We start from the raw sequence: 23639 nt of genomic DNA, 5'->3' as shown, positions 1-23639 counted from the left end.
AGCCCTGCATTGTTTAGGGGAACAGGTGCCCCATGATGATGAGAAGAAGCTTGCACAGGATGGGAAGGCTCCTTCTGGGGTGTCTGGGGCCACACACAGATGTCCCTCCTGAGCCTGAAGGACTGGAGAGTCCGAGGGGCAGGAGGGGCTCTAGAGAGACCCCCACCAGGCCAGGCTTCGATGGCTCAGGGCTGGGGCTGGCCCCCCATGTTCCAGACGATTTTGGGGTGGCCTCCCTGCGACGCTGTCACCCTGTGCTCTGCCTGGCGCCCTTGCTGCTGGCCTGCCACATCCAGCTGGGCACGGGCGAGCGATCGCCGCTGCGAGTTCCCGTAAGGCTGGGCCGGGTGTCTGTGGGGGTCTCCCCGATCCCTCCCGTGTGTGTGGGTACCTGCGGGGTTCTCCCCTCCCCGTGCAGGGGGGTGTCCTTGGGATTGTCCCCATGCCCCCCGCGTGTGGGGGGTGTCTGTGGTGTTCTCCTCTCCCTCCGCCCGGGTGTCGGGGTGTCCGCGGGGTTCGCACCCCGCTGCCTCTGGGGGTCTCCCTGGGTGTTCCGGCCGCGCCCTCCCCACCCGGAAGTCGTCCCGTGGCCACGTGACCACCTACGGTATCCGCACGCCGGAAGTCCTCCGAGGGACGCGTAGCGTGTCTTGTCTAGAGGTGGTTGGACTCTATGGTGGTTGCTACCCCTATAGGCTCTGGCCGCCACGTCTATGGTGCAAGTGGGCTAGAGCGGCTCGTCTGGCGGAGCACTGTGGGGCGGCCATGGCGGCGCTCGGGGAGCTAGTTTACGGTCGCTGAGGCAACTGCGAGCAGGTGTGGGGGTTGTGGGAGCGGGGCGAGGAGCGGCAGACCGGGGCAGCCCTCCGGTACCGACCCTCCCGCTGACCTGTGCCTCGCAGGCCCCATGGGTGCCCGCCGCGGCCCGGCCGCCCGGCCCAGCCAGGCGTGGTAGCGGTCGGCGGTGATGGCCATGGCCGAGGCGAGCGAGGAGTCGCTGCACCGGCTGGCGGGGACGAGCCCGGACGCCGAGGCCGGCGGGCTGGTCCTGCGGAACCGCAGCGCCGCCGCCGAGCAGCACGTCTTCAAGGCGCCGGCGCCACGGGCGTCCTTGCTGGGCCTGGACGTGCTGGCGGCCCAGAAGCGGCGGGAACGAGAACGCGAGGAGGAGGCGGCCGGTGGAAAGCGGTCCCGGGTCTCCTCCTACAAGGACTGGGAAGAGGGCCGTGACGAGGCGGGCAGCCCCGAGGAGGAGGATGATAATGAGGAGACCGATTGGAGCAGCCGGAATGCTCGCAAGAACAGGTGGGGTCAGCGTGGGGCTTCCCCTTGCTGGTGATGGCACTGGGTGCTTCACAGCCATTGTGTCCACACCAGGAGGAATGAGCGTGAGTGCAGGGTACGAGCACTGTCAGCTTCTGCAGGGGCCGCGCTCTGCGAGAGGCAGGGCCGTAACCTCCTGTGTGGTGAGGAGGCCTGGAGATCTCCTTGGGGGTGGACGATGGGGCGTCTCTGTAGATCTGAGAAGGTCCGGGAAAAGCTCTTTCACTGGTGCCTTCCCTGAGGCGTTATGGGCAGGAGTGCTTTTAGATGGTGTTACGCCTGCAAACACCAGCCATCCTAGTTGTGAGACTGCCTACCTGCTTCCTTATGCCTGGAGGCAGTGGCCTGCTGAGAAGTGCATGACTCTGAGAGCGGACGTGGTGGGCTGTTAGCAAAGGATGGAGAGAGCACTTTTAACTATAAGCTTCTGCTATAGCAGAGGTTAAAACTGCAATTGTATGAGACAAGTCAAAGGCCAGCTATTTCTCATCACTTTTGAGCTTTTCTGCTCTACTTTTCCAGGCATTACCGTTCTGTCCGTGTGGAAACGCCTTCCTACACAGGGGGTGTCAGCGAGGAGTTTTGGGAACGCAGCCGACAGCGGGAAAGGGAGCGTCGGGAACATGGTGTCTTTGCGTCCTCCAAGGAGGAAAAGGAACGAAAGAAGGAACGCAGGGATCGGGACCATGATCGTAAACGGGACCGCGGTAACTACTCAAAGACCTTTGTGGCTCTTCCTGCTTAGGGTTTGGGCTTTTCCCTCAGGCTGTTTGTAGTCCTTAGCTAATGTTTGTGCTGTTTTCTGAAGCAGACTTGGGAAGCCCGTTTGTGCACCGGGCACCTGATCTTACATTTTTTTTGCAGAGGAGCGGGACAGAAGTCGTCATAGCAGCAGGTCAGAAAGAGATGGCTCATCGGAGCGGAGCAGCAGGAGGAGTGAACCAGAGAGTCCCAGACATCGGCCCAAAGGTAGGAGCGGGACCCAGTAAGAGTTCTCATGTGAGACCTAACAGGAAGGGGCTTGTACTTTTTTTTTTTGTTTGTTTCCTGCTGTTTTTGTCAGGATAAGTGTGGGTAGTAAAGCCTGTATCTTTTAATATTTGTGGTTAGGGCAAGCATAAAACTCCTAGCTTGACCTGGGTCTGGGAGCAATCTGCCAGCTCTGTGTGTGTGAAAATCTGGCTGATCTCTGTGCAGTGGGGTCTATTCTGGGTCTATGCGTTAGAAAGGTGGTCTTTTGACAATTTTTCTTGGAATTGCTGGGTTGGCCCCTTCTCTTAGAGGGAGGGCAAATGGGTACCCTCTCTTCATGCTCCTTTCTAGAAGGTGTAAGGTGGCTCCAGGTGCCTGGGGTCACTGTTTGAACATCAGGTGTCAAACCCCATCTCCTCTGCTAGATGCAGCCACGCCGTCTCGCTCTAGCTGGGAGGAAGATGATAGCGGCTACAGCAGTACCCGCCGCTCACAGTGGGAATCTCCCTCACCCACGCCTTCCTATCGAGACTCAGAGCGCAGCCACCGGGCATCATCGCTGCGGGACACGGACCGGAGAGACCGGGACAGGTATCAGTGCCTGGGGCTGCGCCTATGTTGAGCTGCAGAAAGGGGAGGGTGTGTGTAAGAGTAGCGCCTGGCTGTGGGCACCAGTTCCTCCCTCATGCTGTTTTTTCAGGTCTGTGAGGAGCAGGTACTCGGATAAGACGCCACTGCCCACCCCATCATATAAATACAACGAGTGGGCTGACGACCGGAAACACCTGGGGTCCACGCCTCGGCTGTCTAGAGGGAGAGGTGAGGAGCCTGGGCTGGGCTGCCTAGGGTGGGCAGCAGGGGAGTCCCCTTGCCCTGGAAGGGCTCTGGGATTTCCTCTGGAGCAGCCGGACTGACCGGCTCACCCTCTCCAGGGCGGCATGCAGACGGGGAGGAGGGCATTGCCTTTGAGACGGAGGAGGAGCGGCAGCAGTGGGAGGACGACCAGCGGGTGAGAGCCCGAAGACGGGCGAGGAGCGGGCCGGGCAGCGGGTTCGGGGCTACTGGGCTGGGCCGCGGGGCCGCCGCTGGCCAGCAGGGCGAGGGGGGGCGGGCTCCCCCCGGCGGCCATACCGGGAGCGGCGGGAGGGTCCGGCCCTGGGAGCGGGGCCGGCAGAGCTCAGGGCTGCACCTCTCCCCTCCCAGCAAGCCGACAGGGACTGGTACATGATGGATGAGGGCTACGACGAGTTTCACAACCCCTTGGCCTACTCCTCTGAGGAGTACGTGAAAAAGCGCGAGCAGCACTTGCACAAGCAGAAGCAGAAGCGCATCTCAGCACAGCGGCGGCAGATCAATGAGGTAGGAGAGAGATGCGGGGTCGGCTGCTCTGAACACGTGGGCACTGCTTGTTTCACTGCCCCTTGAGAGATGCGCTTGCTGGCAGCAAAGGCTGGGCCCTTGCTCTCGGATGGAGGATGACAGTCTGTGTCCTGGCCCAGACTGAATGAGGGCTCACAGGGAAACTATTGTTAAGCTCCCCGAGAAAGTGCAGCCCTGCATCTCCTGTGTGGAGCAGAATTCGCAATCGGAGTGACTGCGGTGGATCGCAGTGTCCAGGGCAGCAGAAGTGCAGAGGGCTATGGTCCTGCTATTCTGGGGTGTGAATTAGGTTACTCGGATTGTCTGCTGTTGGCACAGTGGATGCTGGGGGCTGCTTCCCTCAGCACATGAGCAGGATTATGTCCAGGATTCCTGGCTTATTCCGAGTATGGTAGGGGCCTTGTGGGCAATGTCTGTCCTACATTTCCTTGGAGACAATCCTGTTGGCCATGTGAAACAAATGTATTTGTCATACCCTGCTGCTTCCAGTTACTGTTTCTTCCCTAGTGCTTACTTTCAAGCTCCCTACGCTGGAGCTATCAGTTTCATCCTATTGTCAGTGCAGGGCCTAAACTTGAGCTCAGTGTTCTGGTGTGATCTCTCAGGCTTCCTTTGGGGCTTCTCTATGTTTTCTGATAAGTTGTTTCCTGCAGGATAATGAGCGCTGGGAGACGAACCGCATGCTGACCAGTGGTGTGGTTCATCGAATTGAAGTGGATGAAGATTTTGAGGAGGATAACTCTGCTAAAGTGCATCTGCTGGTGCACAACCTAGTGCCCCCTTTCCTAGATGGACGGATTGTCTTCACCAAGCAGGTAGAGACTGTGGCTGAAGGTGCTGGTGGCAGGGAGCCCCACAAGAGTGAGCTCTCTGTACTGAAGCAATACCTCTTTCCTCTAGCCAGAGCCGGTCATCCCTGTCAAGGATGCCACCTCAGATTTGGCCATCATAGCCCGGAAAGGCAGCCAATTGGTGCGGAAGCACAGGGAGCAAAAGGAGCGTAAGCGGGTATGCTGTGACTTTTTGGCTTACTATCCCACTGTACATGTTCTGTAGTGCCTCACAGGCTTTGTTTGGAGTTTGCAGAATACAGGCTTTGGCAGCAATGGCGATAAGGAGTTCGTATTTTTATGATCTGAGATATCGTGGCAGCACAGCTCATTGCATTGTCTCATAAGCAGCTGCTGTGGTATGATTCCCTCAGGCACTGTGTGGGACGTGAATCACTGTGCACTTGTGTAGTGGAGTCTGATCCAAAGGACATTTGGATCATGGGAGAAGAGGGAAGGTGGAAGAATGCAAGGTAGCTTAGGAACAGTCAGTATGGCAGCAAGATATATCTTGTCATGTCTCAGCAGAAAAGTTGTGAGGAGGAGTATGCAGCAAGGTAGCATATTAGCTTTTGGGGGTGTTTTCTAGGGACTTTCTGCAAAGCTTGTGTGGTAGCTGTGAGGAAAGCACAGCTGTGTTCCTTGTAAATTGAAACTGAGCTGGATTTGAGCTGCGTATGCTATGAGTGAGACGGAGGTGGAAGCTAAACTGAGAGAGCAAACAGCGAGCTGGGAGAGAGGCCTGTGAGCGCTCATCAAGAGCAGGAAGATTATCTCTTGTTCAGATTTGTGTAGGTTTAAGTTAAAATTTAATGGAAGAGTCATCAGCTGGAACCATTTTCTTAGGAGGCAGTTGGTCATCCTGTGCCTGAAGTCTCTGTATCCAGACCAGTGTCTAAAAGGTCTGTTCGAGTTCGCTTGGAAGAGGGGGGCTTGATGTAGGAATGGGGCGTATGTTCTGCATTGTAGCATTGGGGATTTGTGGGGCTAATATTCTCTCCTAGTCTTGTGGGTAGGATTGGAGAAGAATGATTTGTCAGTGCTTGCTGTAGCAAAGTTATGCTGCTCTCTGTCCTTCCAGGCTCAGCACAAGCACTGGGAGCTGGCAGGCACAAAACTGGGAGACATTATGGGGATCAAGAAAGAAGAGGAGAAGGATGAGATGGTGACAGAAGATGGCAAAGTGGATTACAAGTAGGAGCTTGCTTTGAATTACTCCTGCTTAGCCAGTGATGGGTGCTGGAGGCATAACAAAGTGTATGGAGAGGCAGTTCCAGGACTTCTGGTGTTTTCTTAGGACTGAGCAGAAGTTTGCCGAACACATGAAAGAAAAAAGTGAAGCCAGCAGCGAGTTCGCCAAGAAGAAATCAATTCTGGAGCAGAGACAATATCTGCCCATCTTTGCTGTGCAGCAGGAGCTTCTCTCCATCCTCAGGTATGGCTGCTAGGGAGCTGGTCATAGAGCATCCCCGGGGCATTGGCCTACATCTCAGGAACCCAAGTGGGAAATTCTAGATACATGGTCCATTTGGAAGCTGTACCCTCCAGACACAAAGCCCATTGCTTTGTGTGGTTGGTGGCAGCTCTCCCACTTGAGTAAGATGGCACTTGGGTGGCCAGTCAGGGCTGTGAATGCAAAAGCCCTTCTTTGTGGTGTGTGAAGAAATACTTTTTCCCTTTCTTCAGAGACAACAGCATTGTGATTGTGGTGGGGGAGACGGGGAGTGGGAAGACGACTCAGCTGACACAGTACCTCCATGAGGATGGCTACACTGACTATGGCATGATTGGCTGCACCCAGCCCCGCAGAGTGGCGGCCATGTCAGTTGCCAAACGGGTCAGTGAAGAGATGGGGGTGCGTCTGGGTGAGGAGGTGAGTCTGGCAGTGGGTGCAGGGGTGCAGCCTGATGACAGTGGGTGCATGGGGCTGTTGGAAGACTTATTAGTGTCTCTGCCCTCCCAGGTGGGCTATGCCATCCGCTTTGAGGACTGCACATCCGAAAAAACGGTGATCAAATACATGACAGATGGAATCCTTCTTCGTGAGTCACTGCGAGAGGCTGACCTGGACAACTACAGTGCTATCATCATGGATGAGGCACATGAGCGCTCACTCAATACTGACGTGCTCTTTGGCCTGCTTCGGGAGGTGTGTGTGAGCCTGGACTGGAGGACAGCAGCATAGGGCACATGAGGTGGTCTTCCAGCAGAGTATTGGCAGGGACAGCCCTTCTCTACCAGGTCTGGGAGAGGGAAGCAGAGCTGCCACATCTCTGCACTTATTGCTCCAACATCCTGGTCTCTGGTTCCAAGGGGTTAAATCTCCTGTAAGTGCTGCCAGAGGCTTGCGGGCTAACTGTCAGAAACTCTAGGTACAGAGATTTTTGTTGCTTATGGCTTCCCGAGCTGAGGTTGGCAGGTATTTAACTGCACAGATCATATCACATCTGTGTTTCCTGGCGTAAGTGGCTGTTGCCTCTAGAATACAGCAGAAGCTTTGTCCTGTGCCCTTGTCTCTGCAGCCACGCACAAATGTCCCTTCCTTATTGTTCCTTTCATCTGCTTTCTAGGTGGTGGCCCGACGCTCAGATCTGAAGCTTGTTGTCACCTCAGCCACTATGGATGCAGATAAGTTTGCATCCTTCTTTGGGAACGTTCCTATTTTCCACATTCCTGGGCGCACTTTCCCTGTTGATATTCTTTTCAGCAAGGTATGGTGAATGTTGCAGAGGGAAGCTCTGTTGTGATGGGATGGCATTGTGACTTGGGTGTACTGTACTCTGTGGTGGACAGAGAAGACAGAGGAGGAGTAGCCATGCTACTACTACAAGGAGTAGTCTTGCACACAGGATGGGGCAGGTGAGATTATTGATGTCTGTAACCTGGGCTGTGCCTTTCAGACCCCACAAGAGGATTATGTGGAGGCTGCAGTGAAACAAGCCCTGCAGGTCCATTTGTCTGGTGCTCCTGGGGACATCCTTGTCTTCATGCCTGGCCAGGAGGACATAGAGGTGAGCTGCAAGGGCAGGCACTGTTCTACCCCCTTGTTATTTTAATCTTATGTTTACAGCCCTCTTTGCGTCTAGGTGACCTCAGAGCAAATTGTGGAGCACCTTGAGGAGCTAGAGAAGGCACCTGCTCTTGCTGTACTGCCTATCTATTCTCAGCTACCATCGGACTTGCAGGCCAAGATCTTCCAGAAGGTGCTGATGTGTGCTCTGTGGTAGGAGTGGGGACAGGGGAAACTAGTGCAGGGAGGACTGCTGAGCCTGAGTAAAAGGTTCAGACATGCCTTTTGTATTGCATGTGAGGGTGAGAGAAAGCATGTGCCCCTGCTCCACTTCCCAAGAGTCACTCCTGTCCTCCTGGGTTCTGTGTTGCTGCTCTGCACTCTTCCTCAGTGCTGCAGACGCCCTTGCCCAGGGATTTGACTGATGTGCAGTATGCTTGCAGGCTCCGGATGGGGTCAGGAAGTGCATTGTTGCCACTAACATTGCAGAGACCTCACTGACAGTGGATGGCATCATGTTTGTGATTGACTCTGGCTACTGCAAGTTGAAGGTAAGCCAAGATTTCATGTACTGTTACGTCTGTCATCTCTAGGGTTGGGTTGACAGAGTTCTGTGGTAGTGACCCAGACTTCCTTTTGCTTCAGTCTGTTCTTCTTGTGCTCTGCAGGTTTTCAACCCCCGTATAGGCATGGATGCGCTGCAGATCTACCCCATCAGTCAAGCCAATGCCAATCAGAGGGCAGGCCGAGCTGGACGAACAGGCCCAGGCCACTGCTTCAGGTAGGAATGTCACTGGTGTTCTGTCATATCTGCAGCTTGGCAACAGGTTATATTTTTTTTTTTTCTTTTCCCCCTCACTGGAGCTGTTCATTACTTTGAACTTCTGTGGGGATGAGGGCAGTAGGCAGGCCTTGAGGTCTTCTCTTTTGGAACCAGCACCTCTGCAGAGGCATGGATGTACTCCGGTTTCTTCCCTTACCCATCTTCACTTGTGGCTGTTCCACCCTTTTTTCTGTCAGGATAACAGACAAGCCAAAGGCAGCTTTCTCAAGGCTTTGCTTTGAGACTGGCCTGCACCCAGGGAAGGACTGTGCTTGAGAGGGGTGTACGCTGTACTGCAGCCCAGGCATCCTTATGTGCTGGGGAGGCCACACTTCGGCCAGGGTAGAGGTTCCTCCCTGTGGTCCTGCTGGATGGCCTGGCTGAGTGCAGAGTTGCTGCCCCGTGCCATGCCTGGCTGGGTTGGGCAACAGCTGGTGAGTCAGTAAGGAACGCAGTGGCTTGAACGGGAGGAGCATGCTCTTGGCATCTGTTCCCCAGGCTCTACACCCAGAGTGCCTACAAGAACGAGCTGCTGACAACTACGGTGCCCGAGATCCAGCGCACCAACCTCGCCAATGTAGTGCTTTTGCTCAAGTCCCTGGGTGTGCAGGACCTGCTGCAGTTCCACTTCATGGATCCGCCTCCTGAGGACAACATGCTGAACTCCATGTACCAGCTGTGGATCCTGGGGGCCCTGGATAATACAGGTGCTGGCTACTGGGATAAGCTGTCAATCCATGGGACCAGGACCTGCCCAGCTGCTGATCCCTATGCTGTTCCTACAGGTGGTCTGACCTCAACAGGACGTCTCATGGTGGAGTTCCCACTGGATCCTGCACTCTCCAAAATGCTCATTGTCTCCTGCGACATGGGTTGCAGCTCTGAGATCTTGCTCATTGTCTCCATGTTGTCTGTGCCTGCCATCTTTTATCGGCCTAAGGTACCTGTTTGCTCTTTCAGCAGTTTGGGGCTTTACTCTGACCTTTGACTAACCTGTGTTCTTTGCTTACCCTTCAGGGCCGAGAGGAGGAGAGTGATCAAGTGCGGGAGAAATTTGCTGTTCCAGAGAGTGATCACTTGACTTATCTGAATGTTTACCTGCAGTGGAAGAACAACAGCTATTCCACACTGTGGTGCAACCAGCACTTCATCCATGCCAAGGCCATGCGGAAGGTGAGGCTGTGGCAGAGAGGCTGGGGGAGGGAGCCTTACGCAGGAGAGGGGTCTGACTGCCACACACCTTTGCAGGTGCGGGAGGTGCGTGCCCAGCTCAAGGACATTATGGTGCAGCAGCGGATGAGCTTAGCATCCTGTGGTACTGACTGGGATGTTGTCAGGAAGTGCATCTGTGCTGCGTATTTCCATCAAGCTGCAAAGCTGAAGGTGAGATGTCTGTGCTCGTCTGGGGGCTGAGAGGCCCTGTCTATGAAGTGGTGGGCTAACCACACTTGTCTTTGCAGGGCATTGGGGAGTATGTGAACATCCGCACAGGCATGCCCTGCCACCTGCACCCCACAAGCTCTCTGTTCGGCATGGGCTACACACCAGATTACATTGTGTATCATGAGTTGGTCATGACCACCAAGGTGAGCTTGAGCTGAGGGCTACCAAGAAGGGTGAGGAGCGCTCTGAGGGAGATGGGAGGGCTTTGCTGTGATACTAGGATCTGTCAGAAGGGCGGTTCTCAGCCTATCTCATCTATACCAACTAGGCATGTCTGTGTCATCTGCAGAGCCCTGTTTGTACCTTTCCCAGTGTTTTTCCTGGCCTATGTGGGACATGTTTGAACTTCTTTGCGGTCTCACCAAGTCCAGCCCATAGCAGCTTCTGAGGCCAGGAGGAATTGTCTGGAAGGGGTATAGTCCCAGCCTGAGAAAAGTGGGGGAGGGAGAGAGCTGCCGTGGCTCTAGAAATGGTGCCCAGGCCTTGAGTGTGCCATCCCGCTACCCTTTCCTTCTTTCCCTGCAGGAATACATGCAGTGTGTCACTGCTGTGGATGGAGAGTGGCTGGCAGAGCTGGGCCCCATGTTCTACAGTATCAAACATGCTGGCAAGTCACGCCAGGTGAGTCTCCTGTCCAGGATGAGCTGGCAGACAGCAGGCCCGCTGCATGCCTGTTTTAGTGCAGTGTGTGTGTGTGTCTGTGCTTTGACATGGAGGCAACAGGCCTGTAGCCTTGCAGAGAGTCTGCTCCTGGCCAGCCCTCTGCCTGTCTCTGACCTGCTTCTGCCTTGCTCCAGGAGAACCGCCGCCGTGCCAAGGAGGAAGTGTCTGCCATGGAGGAAGAGATGGCTTTGGCTGAGGAGCAGCTGCGTGCCCGTCGGGAGGAGCAGGAGCGCCGTAACCCACTGGGCAGCGTGAGGTAGGTGCTGGCCCTGCCTGGCCATGGGTTGCCTCCTTAAGAGTGGGGGTAGTGAGCTGCGTGGAGAATCCCAGCTTCCCCGTGGGTGTTCTGGTGCAAGGAAAGGTTGCACATTCCACTAATCACCCCTGTCCTCTCCTGGCAGATCTACTAAAATCTACACCCCTGGGCGGAAGGAGCAGGGGGAACCCCTGACGCCACGACGCACCCCAGCCCGCTTTGGCCTCTAAGAAGGCAGTGCCCGTTGCTTTGAGGCTTAAAGACTTCCAGGAGCAGCTGAGCCTTAGGAGAGTGCCCAGCTCCTCTGATCACTGTACTCTGTGAGGTGCTCTACAGCTTGTGGTCCAGGAAGGCTTTGGTGCTTGGCACTAATTTTGCTACAGAACAGAAATAATTTTATTTGTTTAAAGGTTGTCAGTCTAATCCTTGCTTTGTTTTGTGCTGCTTCTTGTCCTGGAGGTGACCGTTGAGTGGAGGCAGCCCTGCAGAATCGTGCAGGGCTGGTACTGTCAAGTTGTTGCCCTGTAGAGTGTGGGACAAGGCACAGAATTACACTGCCCTAGAGGGCAAAGACAGCCTGTCCCTGTCCCAGCCCTGTCCCATCCTACTGCAAAGGCAGTTTGCCCACAACCCAAGCCCTGGGCCCGCAGCCGGTGCCCTGCTGCCCCTGTACGCACAGGACCATGGGGCCAGCCCTGTTTGAGGCCAGGCTGTGCCAGGAATTCCGCTCACCTTCGGCTGCCCACACGTGCTGCTGCTTATGTGTTCTGGCTGTGACGTACGTGTTTTCCTCCTGCATCCTGCCCAGTGTGTCTTGAAGATGCCTGGAGGAAAGGAAGGGGAGATGCAGTGGTGCAGACAGTCCTGATCTGCTGGCCTTGCAGGAGGTTGGGTAGTCCAGCAGTTGTCCATCTGTGCCATACACCCCTGCTGGCAGCAGTAACTGCTGTGCACAGAGACCTCAGCCCTACTCCCCATGTTGCCCGCTTACTCCTTTTTGCTTGTCAGCTCTGTGGTCTGCCTGATTTGCCACTGGATCTTGTCCCCTAGTTTCTCATTTGACTGCCTGCAAACAAGGCGTGAGCTGAGCGAGTTGGTGTGAGGAGAAGGCAGCCACCTGCCTCTCTTTACTCTGGTAAGGCTTCTCGCTCACATCTGCTCCTTCACATACTGGCTGATGTTGACCAGCACCAGCTCCTTCTCCTGGTCCAGCCTGCTGCTATCAGAGCATGCCAGAGTGTGGGAAGAGCGCAGAGTTTCTACCTGGAAAGAATGACCCCCTGTGCCACGTGTGAACGAGCATGTGGTTGCTCTTCCCAGCCTCTATGAGCCCAGGATTGAAGGCAGTTGGAGAGACCAGGCTGGCTGGGGCAGCAGCCTTTGGGGCTGAGCAGAGGGTCTGGAGATGCCGATGCCTTGAGAGAGCTGCTCTGGAGAGGAACCATTACCTCAGCACTGCTGGCTGTGAGCTTCTGTCATAACATGGTAGTTCTACGCTGAGGGGCTTTGTTCTAGCAACAGGGAAAAGAGGGCTGGTTTAAGGAGAACAAAATATTCAGCCCTGCTGCTGCTAGACCCACGGTCTCCTCCCTTGGTGGCCTGGGATCTGCAGTATGCTGTCCCCGCTCCTGTCCTCTCTACTTCTCCCCTGCCTGTGGGCCAGGATCTGTTGTTCCCTGGTGCTAGGGCCCAGCCTGCGCTCCTGCTCTTGGGCTGTGGTGCTGCCTGTTTCTATCCTGCACCTGCTCCTTGGCCTTGCTGAGATCTTCCTTGAGGAAAGCCATCTCCACCTTGCAAACCACCAGCTCCTTTTCTCTCATAGCCAGAGCTCGCTCGCTGTCCTGGTGTAGCTGCTGCCAGTGTTGGGCTCGGCTGCTCAGCTCCTGCTGCCTCTTCTGGAGGGAATGGACCTGCCGGTGGCACAGAGAGGCAGTGAGAGATGCAGGTGGAGCGCAGACTGCCGGTGGCCTGGGTGAAGGCTTGGGACATGCTTACCTCCTGCTTGACCTGCTCCTGGGACCCCTGCAGCTTCCTCAGCTCCCAGTGGAGCTGCTGCCTCTCCTCCTCGTAGGCTGCAATCTTCTCCTCCTGCTTGGCTTTCTCTTGCTGGGCTTGGGCCAGCTCTGCCTGCAAGGTGGCCATGTCCTGCACCTGCATGCAAAGTTGTGGGGCAGGGAGGGTGGTTGGCCAAGCCGTGGGAAGGATGGGGCTCCCCCCAGGGGCTGGTGCTGTCCTGAAGCAGGAAAGGGCTCTGGCACCGAGGGCTGTATGGTGGATGGCTGCATCCTGGGGCTGTGCTGTCCCTGCCCTCACCTGTTGCAGCAGCTCTGCTAGGTGCTTTCTGTTGGAGGTCACTTCTTGGCGCAGGTCTTGGATGGTCTCCTTGGCTCTGCTGAGCTGCTGCAGACTTTGCTGCCCCTGGTTGTGGGTGGCTCCCAGCTTCTCCTGCAGCCAAGCCAGGCTCTGCCGCAGGCCCTGGCTCTGTTCCTCCTGTGCTCTCAGCTGCAGAGAAGGCAAAGCATTAGTGGGTGCTGCGTCGCTGTGCTAGTGCTGCTTCCTGCCAGAGTGAGGTCTGTGCCCTCCCTTCTGCTGCCCGTCCCAGCTCCCTGCCCACTCCTGCAGCACAGGCTTTGCTCCAGGGCTTTATTCTCTCTCGAGGGTGCTCGTCCACTCCTTCACCTGCTGCAGCTCTGGATCGAGCTTTTCCTTCCTATTCTGCTGATAGTACGGCTCCCCTTGCAGCTCTCATGGCGTGGTAGCCTGCTCCTGGCACTGGGCAGGCGCTGGCTTATCCATGGGCGCAGAGGAGACTGGGGCCAGGCTGACAGAGGGACCCCCACAGCAGGTCTTGCCCACTGCCTACCTGCTCCCTCAGGGCTTGGAGCTGTTCCTGGCTCCTCTGCAGCTTCTCTTTGGCATGGGCCGCAGCGTGCATGTGTCTCAGCGCCTGCTCGAGGGTCACCTGCTGTTTCCACTGCCACTGGCTCAGCTCTGCCTGGAGCTGCGCTGCCAGGTCCCTGGGGACGAGGGCACAGCCTGAGCTGTGGCAGCCCCAGGTGGCCTCCCTTGATGGAGCAAGCAGGGGCAGAACCCTGGTTGGGCTCTGGCTGTGCCAGGGCCAGCCAACCTCAGGGCCTGCCTACCCGCTCTGTGCCTGCTCGGCTTTGCTGCTGGCTGTGGGCTTCTGCAGTGCTTGCAGCTCGGCCTCCACCTCGCCGCTGGCCTCACGTGGCACGTCCTTCCCCACACGTGGGCATGGCTGCTCCTCTGCACTCTGCAGGGTTGGCAGCTGCTCTGTCAGCGCCTGGGCTGCTTGAGAGAGTGGACGCTGGCTGGCATTGCCTTCCCCCCGGCCCCGTCCCAGGGCTTCTGTGGGAAGCGGAGCAGGGCTCAGCCCTGCAGTGCGATTTTGGGACGTTTGCTCCCAAACCTATGCCCCTCTGGCTGCTTCCCCCCAGGCTTGGGGAGCTGCCTCTCCACCTTCCCAGAACTGCACAGGGAAACAGCATCTGCCCTGTAACTTGGCAACTGGTGGTGCCCCAAGAGCACAGGGAGCTTGTGGTGCTCACAGGGCTTTGCTGTCTCCCCCATTGTTGCTTCAGGATGGACCGAGTGCTGCTGTAGCACATGGATGTTGCGGTAACTGGTGGGGAGGCACTGCCCGCTGCCTCCTAGGGTGCTTTCCTGCGTCACCCTCCAGCCCTGTGTGCGCTCACCCTTATGGGTGCCAGATGCCTCCTTGCTCCCGCTCTCTGCCATCGGGGCAAGCCATGGGCTCCAGCTCTGGCTGGGCCTGCTCTCCTCGCTGGAGACACCAAAAGCATGGAACCCCAGGGTGCTGGCTGCAGGCTCCAGCCCTTACGTGTCCCAGCCCTGTAGCCCTGGATGTCCCCCTCCTCGCCCACCCCACCTTCCTCAGTACTGCTCCACTTGGCCGCCCTCCCCATCTGCATGTCCTGTGCCTGGTACTGTTGCTCCTCAGCTGCCGGTTTCTGCCTGCAGTGCATCATCTCTGCATCTACCACCACCTGTGTGAGGAGCCCAGCCATGTGCCCTCTGCTGGCTCCAGCCTGGTGCCACGCATGGGTGCTGCGGCTGCTGGGCTGCCAGCGCTGACCTGCTCGAGCAGCTCTGTGCGCTCCTCCTTCAGGATATTGTAGCTGGTGTCGGCATGGCTGTGGGCGGCCACGTAGGAGGTGACCTCTGTCTGCACCGCCTCATCCTTCTGCTCCTGTGGGGAGGTGCGTCACTGGCCTGTGTGTACCCAGCAGGGTGTGGGACCCCCTCGATTGCCCTGTACCCCTGCTGTGGAAGGGCTGGGGCTGGAGAAGCAGCTAGTTTGGGACAACCCCCGGGCACCGGACTATTGGGGAGCGCCTGTGGCAGAAGGATGTGGTCTGTGCCAGGTGGGAGGTAGGATGGCTCCTAGCCCTCTCCTCCCTGTGCAGGCCTCCAGTGCCCTTCCTGTTGCGTCAGTATCTGCTGGACATCCAACAGCCCTGGAAAGGCATCTCCGCGGTCCCTGACCCATGCCAGGGCACGGGCACGTGAGGTGAGTGGTGAGCCCAGCCTGCTGGTGAGGCTGGGATGGTGCCCAGGGTGTCAGTGGAGCCACTGGGGGCTTCAGTTTTCAGGCTTGGCTCAGCTGGGTGGACTGGGCCATGCCGGTTATGCCTGTCCTGCATCTGGGCTGTCCCATTCAGGGTGCAGTGCTAAGTCTGTGTCCCACATGTGGGTGGCAGGACATCCCCTGCCCTCCCCTGAGGGGGCCGGTCACCAGCTGTTTGCACAGGCAGGCCTTTTGGGCAGGCATGATGCCTAGCCTGTGATGGGATGGCTGTGGGGGACGCATGGCCAAGGGTGGGCGACTCATGCAGCCTGGGCTGTGACCATCATGCCCAGCAGCAGTACCTTGCCTATCACTGCCTGGTACTGCTGCATCAGGGAGATCAAGTCCTGGTGCTTCTGCTCCACTGCGCTCTCCTGCTGCTGCAGCTTGTCCAGCCGCTCGCGGTTCTTGCCCCTGAAGAAGTCCAGGTGCAGCTCCAGCATTGAGGCCAGCAGCTGTGCTGGCTCCAGCTCCTGCTGCTCTGTGTCCTGGTATGCCTGGGGCTCCCTTTGCCGTGGCTCCAGCACCGACGCTTGCCTTTGGCCCTAGGACACATGAGCAGCATCTGTCTGGCTCACTGCTGTGGCCAGCCCATCTTGCAGCTCCTGCCCGGCACTGGGCAACAACACTGGCAGTTCAGGTTTTGGTCAGAGAGCAGCACTGGAGCGTGTTGATGACTGGTGGGGTGCAGACCTAGGCACCACCCCCCATGTGTGTGTTCTGATAGTCCCCCTGGGCTCATGAGCAGCCGAGCCCCCGACACTGCTGGCACTCGGCGCTGCAGTCATGCCAGGGTGAGCTGTGGCTGCTGTGGGAAAGGTGGTAGTGGGACCAGAGCAGCCACGGCAGGAATGGCTGCCCCTGAGCCCTCGTGCTTTCCCCAGCCCAGGGGGATGAGCTGCCTCATGGCACAGGGCTTCCTCTAGCACCCGGCCACCTGTGGGTACACAACCGGTGCCTGGGGTGGGAGTGGGGTCCGGCATGACTCACTTGGGGCTGCCAGGTCTCCGTCTCCTGCTGAAGCTGCTGAATGGAGCTGCTCTGCTTGGATGTTGCCTCCTCCACTTCTGGCAGCCCTCCACGGGGACCCTCAGGCTGGCCCAGAGGTGCAGGAAGCTCCCTGGCCATGCCACATTTTGGACATTCTCTCACTGCTAGAGGGACCACAACATGGGACAGGCCTTTCCCACCGGCCCCAGATAACCCTCGGTCCCAGGGAGGGGACAGCCAGGGATGTCACCCAGCCCTGCCTGGAGCAGCCCCACCATCCCATGGCATCACCTCTGCAGCTCCCCATTGCAGGGGCTCCTGGTGCCAGTGGGAGACGCTGGGGGTCCTGCAGGAGCACGGCAGAGCTGCATGGGAGCCCATGGCCGTCCCCTCCAGCAGCGCCTGCCCTCTCTCGCAGAGCACGGCCCCCCCCCCCACCGCCTGCAGCCCTCACCCAAGCCTTCATGTGGCATGCTCCTCCTCGACCACGCTCTGTCCCTGCCACGTCGTGACACGGCCCTGCCTGCAGCCCCTGCCCTGGCCCACTTCTGGGGACAATGCCCAGAACCAGAACCTGGTGACCTCGTGCACTGGGGAATTCCTCCCGGTGCTGGTGCAGCCAGCGAGCCCCGTCCCACCCCGCTGGCATTCCCAGCACTGGCGTACGTGGTGAGCCTTGCCGCAGCCTCATGCCATGGCTGGGCCTCACGCCTTGCACCCCCTTCTCTCTCTGTGCTAACCCCCTGCGCCGTCCTCCTGCCATGCTCTGTCCCTGTTGCTGGCCCCAGGACATGTTGCAGGCCCGCAGTGACGCCACGCTCGGGGCCGTGCCCTGGGACAGCCGGGCACAGCTGCCTCCCACTGTGCCGGCCTGTGGCTCCCCGAGATGCCCCCAGGGCTGCGCCGAGCTCCCGGGGGAGCCATTGACCACATCAACTGGGGCCTCTGCTCCGTGTTTCTCCCTGCCCGAAGGGGTAAAAATAACAAGTTGTCGGAAATGAAATTTCAATTTCTCCACGCCCTTCCCTGTCCATGCGGCTTCCCAGCACAGATCAATAGTGTTTAGACAGCCAAGGAGATTTTGTTTCCCTTCTTAAAGCACCAGATCGATAGCATAAAAAAACCCAAACCCAACCCCAAAACAAACTTTCTGCCTCTGTGTGTGTTACAGTAAATGTGGACAAATCGGGCCCGGGGCTGCCCAGGCGGTGTGAGGGCAGCGGCCGGGCGGTGGGCGGTCGTGCAGTGTGGCCCCTCCGCTCTACACACCACGCATGGAGGGACCCGTCGCAGGGACGGCAGGGCCACAGGCCCCATGGGCGAGGAGAGGCTCTGAGCAGGGAGATGAGCCTGGCCGTCAGCCCGGCTGCTGCTGGAGTTACCAGACACCCAGGTCAGCAGGCACATGGGCATCAGGGATCTGCTGGGGAGAGGGCAAGTGGCTTTTGCAGAGGGAAATCCAGCCGTGCAGCCCTGCTGCAAACCTTCACCCAGGGCTTTAAGCAAAACGATCAGCCAGGGCACAGGGGATGGACTGGTGCTGGCAGGAGGGATCAGTCTTGGCAGGCAGCGACCTCCAGCCCGTTCCTGGGGCACAGGAGACGTGCCCCATCCCGTTGGGCCACAGTCACCCTGCGGCGGGTGGGAGGCACGGGTGCAATCTGCCGCGCTGCCAAAGGAAAGGACTGCATAAAACAGTGACCACAGAGAGAGAGGGGCAGTGTGGCTGGGTGTGCAGCAGTGCAGAGGTATGAAACCCGTCCGTCGAGGCAAACTGCTGGTGCAGATGGGCTGGCAGGCTGGTGAAATGGGGTCTGTGGTGCCTGGGTGGGGGGGCTGCTGGCCAGGCCAGCATGCTCGCTGAGGTGGGGGCAGTGGACGGGGCTCTGGGCAGCCTGTGGCTGGCCTGCACTCCCTGCCTGGGCTCAGGGTGGCAGAGCGGGTCCCTGGGTGCCCGCGCTGCCCTCAGCATGGCTGCACGGCAATGCCCTGGGCACACACCTGCCGCTGGCCCCAGCTGCCTGTGCCACAGGGCTCCCTGCGCTCTCGCCCCTCGCTGGCGCTCGGTGCAGCTTCTCAGGTAAGTGTTTTAACTGGAAATTTCCAAGGCCAAGCTGGGCCCAGAAGGCGAACGCAGATGTACCATAATAGAAATCATCGGTTGCCATGGCGACCTGCTCCACCAGCGGGTCGCAGCCACAGGCAATGGGAGCAGGCAGCACCAACAGCCCTGTGAGCGAGCGGGGCCACTTAACCCCCGCTGTGCGGAACGCAATTGAATTTAGCCCTAATTTCTACCAGTGCAAGGGAACAAAATTTCCCTGTGGGTTTCGGTCCTGTTCAGGTGGTGGCAGCCAGGGCACAGAGCCTCATCAGGGCACAGAGCCTCCCCGGCTGCCAGCCTCTGCCCTGGTGCTCCATCACGGCCTTATTAATTAAAGCCGGTTGCCCCCCCCGGCAGCACCCTGCACATGGCAGACACGCTGGGGCTGAGCCCAGCGCAGCCAGCGCCGCTCTGCATGGCCCAGCTCTGCGCAGCACATGTTGGCACAGCTCCGCATGGCTCGGCATCGCTCTGCGTCCCCCAGTAGCATGCACTTTGCAGCCATGGCGTAGGTGGCCCTTTGCCACCTTGTTTGCCCTTGTTACTGCTCGCAGCAGTGCTGGCTGTGCCGCCAGGCCATGCCCACTGCCGGGCTGGTTACTGCCCGTGCTGCGACGGCCCATTCTGCCCTGCCATGCGTGCCGCACAGCGCTGAGCTCTGCCATGCCATGTTGCCTTGCGCAACACGCAGCGCCGTGCTGCGTTGTGCCACGCTGTGCTGAGCTGCGCTATGCTGCGTGGAGCCAGCCATGGGGCTGTGGGGCTGTGCCTTGGGACCATGTTTCCGGAGGTGAGTGTTGGCTGCCTGCGCCCAGGCACCTCTGACCCACCGCCATTCCTGTCCTCGCCTCCAGCCGACCTGCTGCCCATCCCGCTGCCCCGGGGCTGCGGGCAGCGCCTGCCCTGGCAGCGCGCAACCCTGCTCCAGCCCCACAGCCCTGACCCACAGCTGCCCGCCCGTGTTCGCCCCGTGCTGGGAGGACCTGGGGGGCCAAACTGGACCCTCTGCTGGGTGAGCCGGCACCGTGCAGCGCTGGGGGTGGGAGTTGTCTCGCTTTAATTACTGCCGTAATGTTATTCTTTTCAGTGCCACGTTAATTGAAATTAAACAGCTGCCACGTTCTGGCTGGGACAAAAGTGAATCCCTTTTCATTCCCCTCTGGTTTAATGAAGACTGACGTGCTGAGAGAAAACAAAGGCGATCCAGCTGCTGCCTCTCCCTGGCACATGCACCAGCAATTACCGGGGACCCCGTGAGCCGGCGGAGACGCCCCTGAGCACCCCACAGCCGTCAGCCCGGCCCCCGCGCCCCGGGGTGCTCCCACCCAGAGGGTCTGGCTGGGGGGACGTGGAGACATGGAACCCATGCCACGGGGGATGCCGGCACGGGGGTGTCGGGGAGAGCTGTGGCATGCCCAGGCGGTGAGTCCAGGCTTCGATCCTGTCTGTTCAGAAGCGTCCAGCCACCAGCCGTGCCCCAGCGCTGCCCTCGTCCCTCCCGCGCTGCCGGCATCGTCCCTCCCTGCGGGCTCGGCCGACTTCGGCTGCCCGACGTTCAAAGTCACCAACTGGCCCATAGGTACTGAAAGCCTGAGCTGAGGCAGCAGCGGTGGCTGCAGAGGGGCTCCCTCCCTACAGCCTTAAGCTTTTTTTCTGTTTTAGGACTGGGAGCTTGCTTGTGATGCCATTCAGTACTTTAAAATATGCAAAATGAGGCGCCGGTACAAACCTCATTAACACCCGCCTCCAACATCATTAAGATGTTTCCAAGAAAATTAATTGAGAGACTCATTAAAAATAAATTAAGAAAAATGTGTTGCAGAGCGCCTGCTCTGAGCTCGTAAATCACGGCTCAAAGCTCCAGGCCGCTGCACAGGCAATTAACGCCAGCCAATTTGTTTTATCCTGACTGCGAAAATTAGAAAGCAGACATGGAGATTAGATTAGGGATGTCTGTCAAGCGGAACTTGGAGTGAATATTTTAGGATACAAAATGGAAATCAGGAAAACAAAGCTGGGACTTCATTCGGAAGAGCTGACAGGCAGAGGTGGGGAGGGAGGAGAGAGATTTAGATGTTTTCTGTTTCCAGGAGCGGCACCATGTCTGTATTTAGATCTACACCCATCTCGCGCTCCTGCTACCAGACCGCTCTCCATTTTCATCCGTGCATCGCCAGCCCTTTGTGGCTGCGCGCACAGATCCCGCCTGCCCCTTTCGGGAAGCGGGAGCTCATACGGAGAGCATGCTTTGAAGTTGCTGTGTATTACACAGCCTGAACCAACATGTCGCCCCTGTATATGCTGATTACACACTTGGATTAGCAAACACAGTGCGACTGGGTGAGACCAGTGCTTGGGACTTAGTCAGCTTTGTGCCATTACTCCCTCTTTGTCCATCTCTAGCACCTTCCATCAGAGGATCTCGAGCTACTTTATATTCATGAACTGAACTGCAGAGCCCTTCTGCAAAATGAGCAAGTGTTATTATCCCCATTTTGCACAGGGAAGCCGAAGCAGAGATAAGTTAAGGTCTTGCTTGTAACTATGTGAATGCATAAATAGCTCGTGCGGCCGCGGTCGCAGCCGCGGCATTTGCACACACCAGTGGTGTGTCAGACACAACGGCGGCTGTTTGTGCCACCAAATGTCCAGCCACGGCAGAGTCGGGCACGGTGCACACACGAGGGGGCAGTTCACAAACATCCACACGGCCAGCTAACAAAAACACAGGTCAGAGTGTCCTGCCTGTGATCAGCTGCGTAACGGGAACGGATCTGGAGTCACCGGCAACGTGAGCCTGGAGAAAACGCCGCCTCTTCCCTTCCACAGAGGCCCGATGCCCTGGGAGCCCCGGGCAGCTCTCCGCTGGCCGAGGGGCTGCGTGGGGCACTGCCACATGTTCTGCTGCTCGGAGTCAACCCATGCCAGCCTCCTCCATGGCTGGGTATTATCTCCCAGCAGCCATCCTAAAGGGCTGGTTTTTAAAAAGCAATGATCACGCTTTTGCACATGGGAAACAGGAAAAATCCTCTGGACAGGGCGGATTTTATATCCTTATTTTCTTTGCTTTATCTCACATTGTCTAGACATGTCCGATGCTCATGTCCTGAGCATCATCTTAGGACCAACTCCGTGATACACCTGATGGGTTTGGATGGTATTTTAAAAGAACTCTCCAAGTACATAAACTGTTTAATAGCTTAGAAGTCTCTTCCTGCGTTTTAACCCGCCTTTCTCTGACAGCCTTTTCTTTACGGTCCCCTTCACAGAATGGCGGAGGGAATGCTGCCTTTGTACAGCCACTGTCACTTCAGTTAAATTTCAGTATTTAATGTGCATGCTGATAATACAGACCCTCCCTGTAATCCTACCGGGTTTTGACCAGATACATCTACTGGCACCAGCGTGGGTCAAGCCCACAGATGGTTTTTTGGGTTTCTTTTTGCCAGTGCAGTATTTCTACTGCAAGCACCTTGTAATGCAAGGAACTTCTGCCTTCCCACCAAAGGTGAGCCCGCACGTTTGCGCCCACGCTTTCCCCCAGCCCAGCCCAGCCCAAACGCTGCCTCGCTCTCTCCAGGTGGGTTCCTGGACCGCGCGGTCTCTGCACCAGCGCCCAATGAATATACTGCCACCGAGCAAATGGAAAGGAAAAATCAGTTTGGAGTAAAACCCAGACGGGATCACTTTAATACAAGCAAACTCTTGGGATGTGCGAAGAAGCACAGAGGATGGTGAACTCCTCCAGCACCTGTGAGGCGCCTATGTCAGAGCAGACAGCAGCATTTTTACTGAACAAATGGAGGAAGAAAACAAAGAAATGGCTGATTAAATTGTTAATGACAAATTCTCTCAGACGGGGACGGGGGGACAGCAAAGGAGACGTCCCACCACTACAGAGAGTCTGGGTGCTGTGGTACGCCAGGTGCAGGCAGATGACACCAGGTCACTGCAAAATGTAAAATCCTGCTTCCAGGAGCAAAGCACGGACGCTGCTCCAGTGGTACAGGGACCTGTCCCGGGAACACGGGCTCGGTGGAAGATGCAGCAGCCTTGGAGATGAATCAGGGGCTCGTGGGTGCTCAGAGGAAGCTGTGGGCTGGCGAGTCAACGGGATCCCCGAGTCAGCGACGGGCACATCTCAACAAGGAGTTGTGGTCTCTTGGTGGTGGTGGGAGCTGGCGTGCTCCGGTGCTCCCGGTGCAGGGGGATGTTGGAGATCTGGGAAGGGCTCCAAGAGGAGGCACAGGCACCACCTCAGCCTGCAAGACTCGAGTGATGCTGCGTGCAGGGTCTAGTGGAGAGGAGAGTGAGGGGTAATTTGCTCACGGATCTGTATGTAAGTGGTTTTGTGGAGAACAGAGTCTCTTAGATAACAGAAGGCTCTTAGATCTAGCAGGCCAAAGTACATCTCAGTCTGACGACTGTAAGATGAAACAAGCCAAACTTCAACTGGAAATAAAGCATATGCATTAATAGTTAACTCTTGGCAGAGTAAACTGACTGCGGGAGGAGATGTGCCATTAGTGGACATTTAAAACAAAGTCTGGATAGCTTGTTTCACGGAATCACGGAATCATGGAATCACGGAATTTTTCAGAGTTGGAAGGGACCTCTAGAGATCATCTAGTCCAACTCCCCTGCTAAAGCAGGGTGGCCCAGAGCACATCACTCAGGACTGCATCTGGATGGGTCTTGAAAGTCTCCAGAGGAGGGGACTCCACACCCTCCCTGGGCAGCCTGTTCCAGGGCTCTGTCACCCTTGCCATAAAGAAGTTTTTTTCTCATATTTGTTCAGAACTTCCTATGTTCCAGCTTGTGCCCGTTACCCCTCGTCCTGTCACTGGGAACCACTGAAAAGAGTCTGGCACCATCCTCCTTAAACCCACCCTTTAGATACTTGTCAACATTAGTAAGGTCTCCCCTCGGCCTTCTCTCCTCCAGGCTAAAGAGCCTCAGCTCTCTCAGCCTTTCCTCATAAGGGAGACGCTCCGACCCCTCCATCATCTTTGTTGCCCTACGCTGGGCTCTCTCCAGTAGTTCCCTGAACTAGTTTCCACCCCTGTTCACCCAGATACTGATTCCAAAGCAGACACTAATTCTGGTGGTCCTGTGACAGGGTGGGAGACACCGTACTGGGTCTTCACTGCCCCCGTTGGTGCCCTGGGCCAGCACACCCGTCCCTGGGCTTGTCTGGGGGCATATTGATGGGCTTGTGCTTGAAGGGGTGACCCAG

General features: G+C 57.5%; 3 protein-coding genes across 4 annotated transcripts in view; 1 reads left to right on the top strand and 2 right to left on the bottom strand.

Annotated features, from left to right (window-relative positions):
• Nucleotides 1–697: 697 nt before the first annotated feature.
• On the top strand, nt 698–11112 carry DHX38 (DEAH-box helicase 38). The gene is made up of 27 exons (XM_063334942.1): nt 698–816; nt 903–1305; nt 1846–2030; nt 2188–2292; nt 2721–2886; nt 2996–3114; nt 3228–3304; nt 3499–3654; nt 4329–4490; nt 4576–4683; nt 5587–5699; nt 5803–5940; nt 6192–6378; nt 6469–6654; nt 7076–7216; nt 7406–7516; nt 7592–7708; nt 7959–8066; nt 8184–8296; nt 8837–9045; nt 9124–9278; nt 9356–9511; nt 9587–9721; nt 9799–9924; nt 10307–10402; nt 10579–10700; nt 10846–11112. Exons 2-27 carry the CDS (start codon nt 968–970, stop codon nt 10928–10930), a joined length of 3714 nt encoding a protein of 1237 aa, XP_063191012.1. The 5' UTR covers nt 698–816; nt 903–967; the 3' UTR covers nt 10931–11112.
• Nucleotides 11113–11935: 823 nt separating this feature from the next.
• PMFBP1 (polyamine modulated factor 1 binding protein 1) lies at nt 11936–13780 on the bottom strand. The gene is made up of 2 exons (XM_063334943.1): nt 12696–13780; nt 11936–12610 (listed from the first exon to the last, which is right to left on the bottom strand). Exons 1-2 carry the CDS (start codon nt 12855–12857, stop codon nt 12383–12385), a joined length of 390 nt encoding a protein of 129 aa, XP_063191013.1. The 5' UTR covers nt 12858–13780; the 3' UTR covers nt 11936–12382.
• Nucleotides 13781–22053: 8273 nt separating this feature from the next.
• LOC134515692 (uncharacterized) overlaps nt 22054–23639 on the bottom strand; it is a 128883-nt gene continuing 127297 nt past the window's right edge. Inside the window, exon 4 of one of the 2 annotated variants that reach the window (XM_063334941.1) lies at nt 22054–22855. In XM_063334941.1, coding sequence (XP_063191011.1) covers nt 22852–22855 — 4 coding nt within the window. In that variant the 3' untranslated portion in view covers nt 22054–22851. The remainder of the gene's footprint in view (nt 22856–23639) is intronic. The other variant, XM_063334940.1, reaches the window with a different exon arrangement.

This window comes from Chroicocephalus ridibundus, chromosome 4 (genome assembly GCF_963924245.1).
Source record: "Chroicocephalus ridibundus chromosome 4, bChrRid1.1, whole genome shotgun sequence".
NCBI classification, from domain to species: domain Eukaryota; kingdom Metazoa; phylum Chordata; class Aves; order Charadriiformes; family Laridae; genus Chroicocephalus; species Chroicocephalus ridibundus.
The sequence above is the reverse complement of the archived record's forward strand: the minus strand, read 5'-3'. Positions and strand labels throughout refer to the sequence as shown.

Bases quoted from the DNA above. Each gene is read 5' to 3' on its own strand.
- DHX38 (XM_063334942.1), top strand. From the start codon at position 968: ATGGCCATGGCCGAGGCGAGCGAGGAGTCGCTGCACCGGCTGGCGGGG. The intron at 1,306-1,845 runs GTGGGGTCAGCG...CTACTTTTCCAG, and splicing joins CGGAATGCTCGCAAGAACAG to GCATTACCGTTCTGTCCGTG. The intron at 2,293-2,720 runs GTAGGAGCGGGA...CTCCTCTGCTAG, and splicing joins TCCCAGACATCGGCCCAAAG to ATGCAGCCACGCCGTCTCGC.
- PMFBP1 (XM_063334943.1), bottom strand. From the start codon at position 12,857: ATGCAGGTGCAGGACATGGCCACCTTGCAGGCAGAGCTGGCCCAAGCC. The intron at 12,611-12,695 runs GTAAGCATGTCC...TGCCACCGGCAG, and splicing joins AGGAGCAGGTCAAGCAGGAG to GTCCATTCCCTCCAGAAGAG.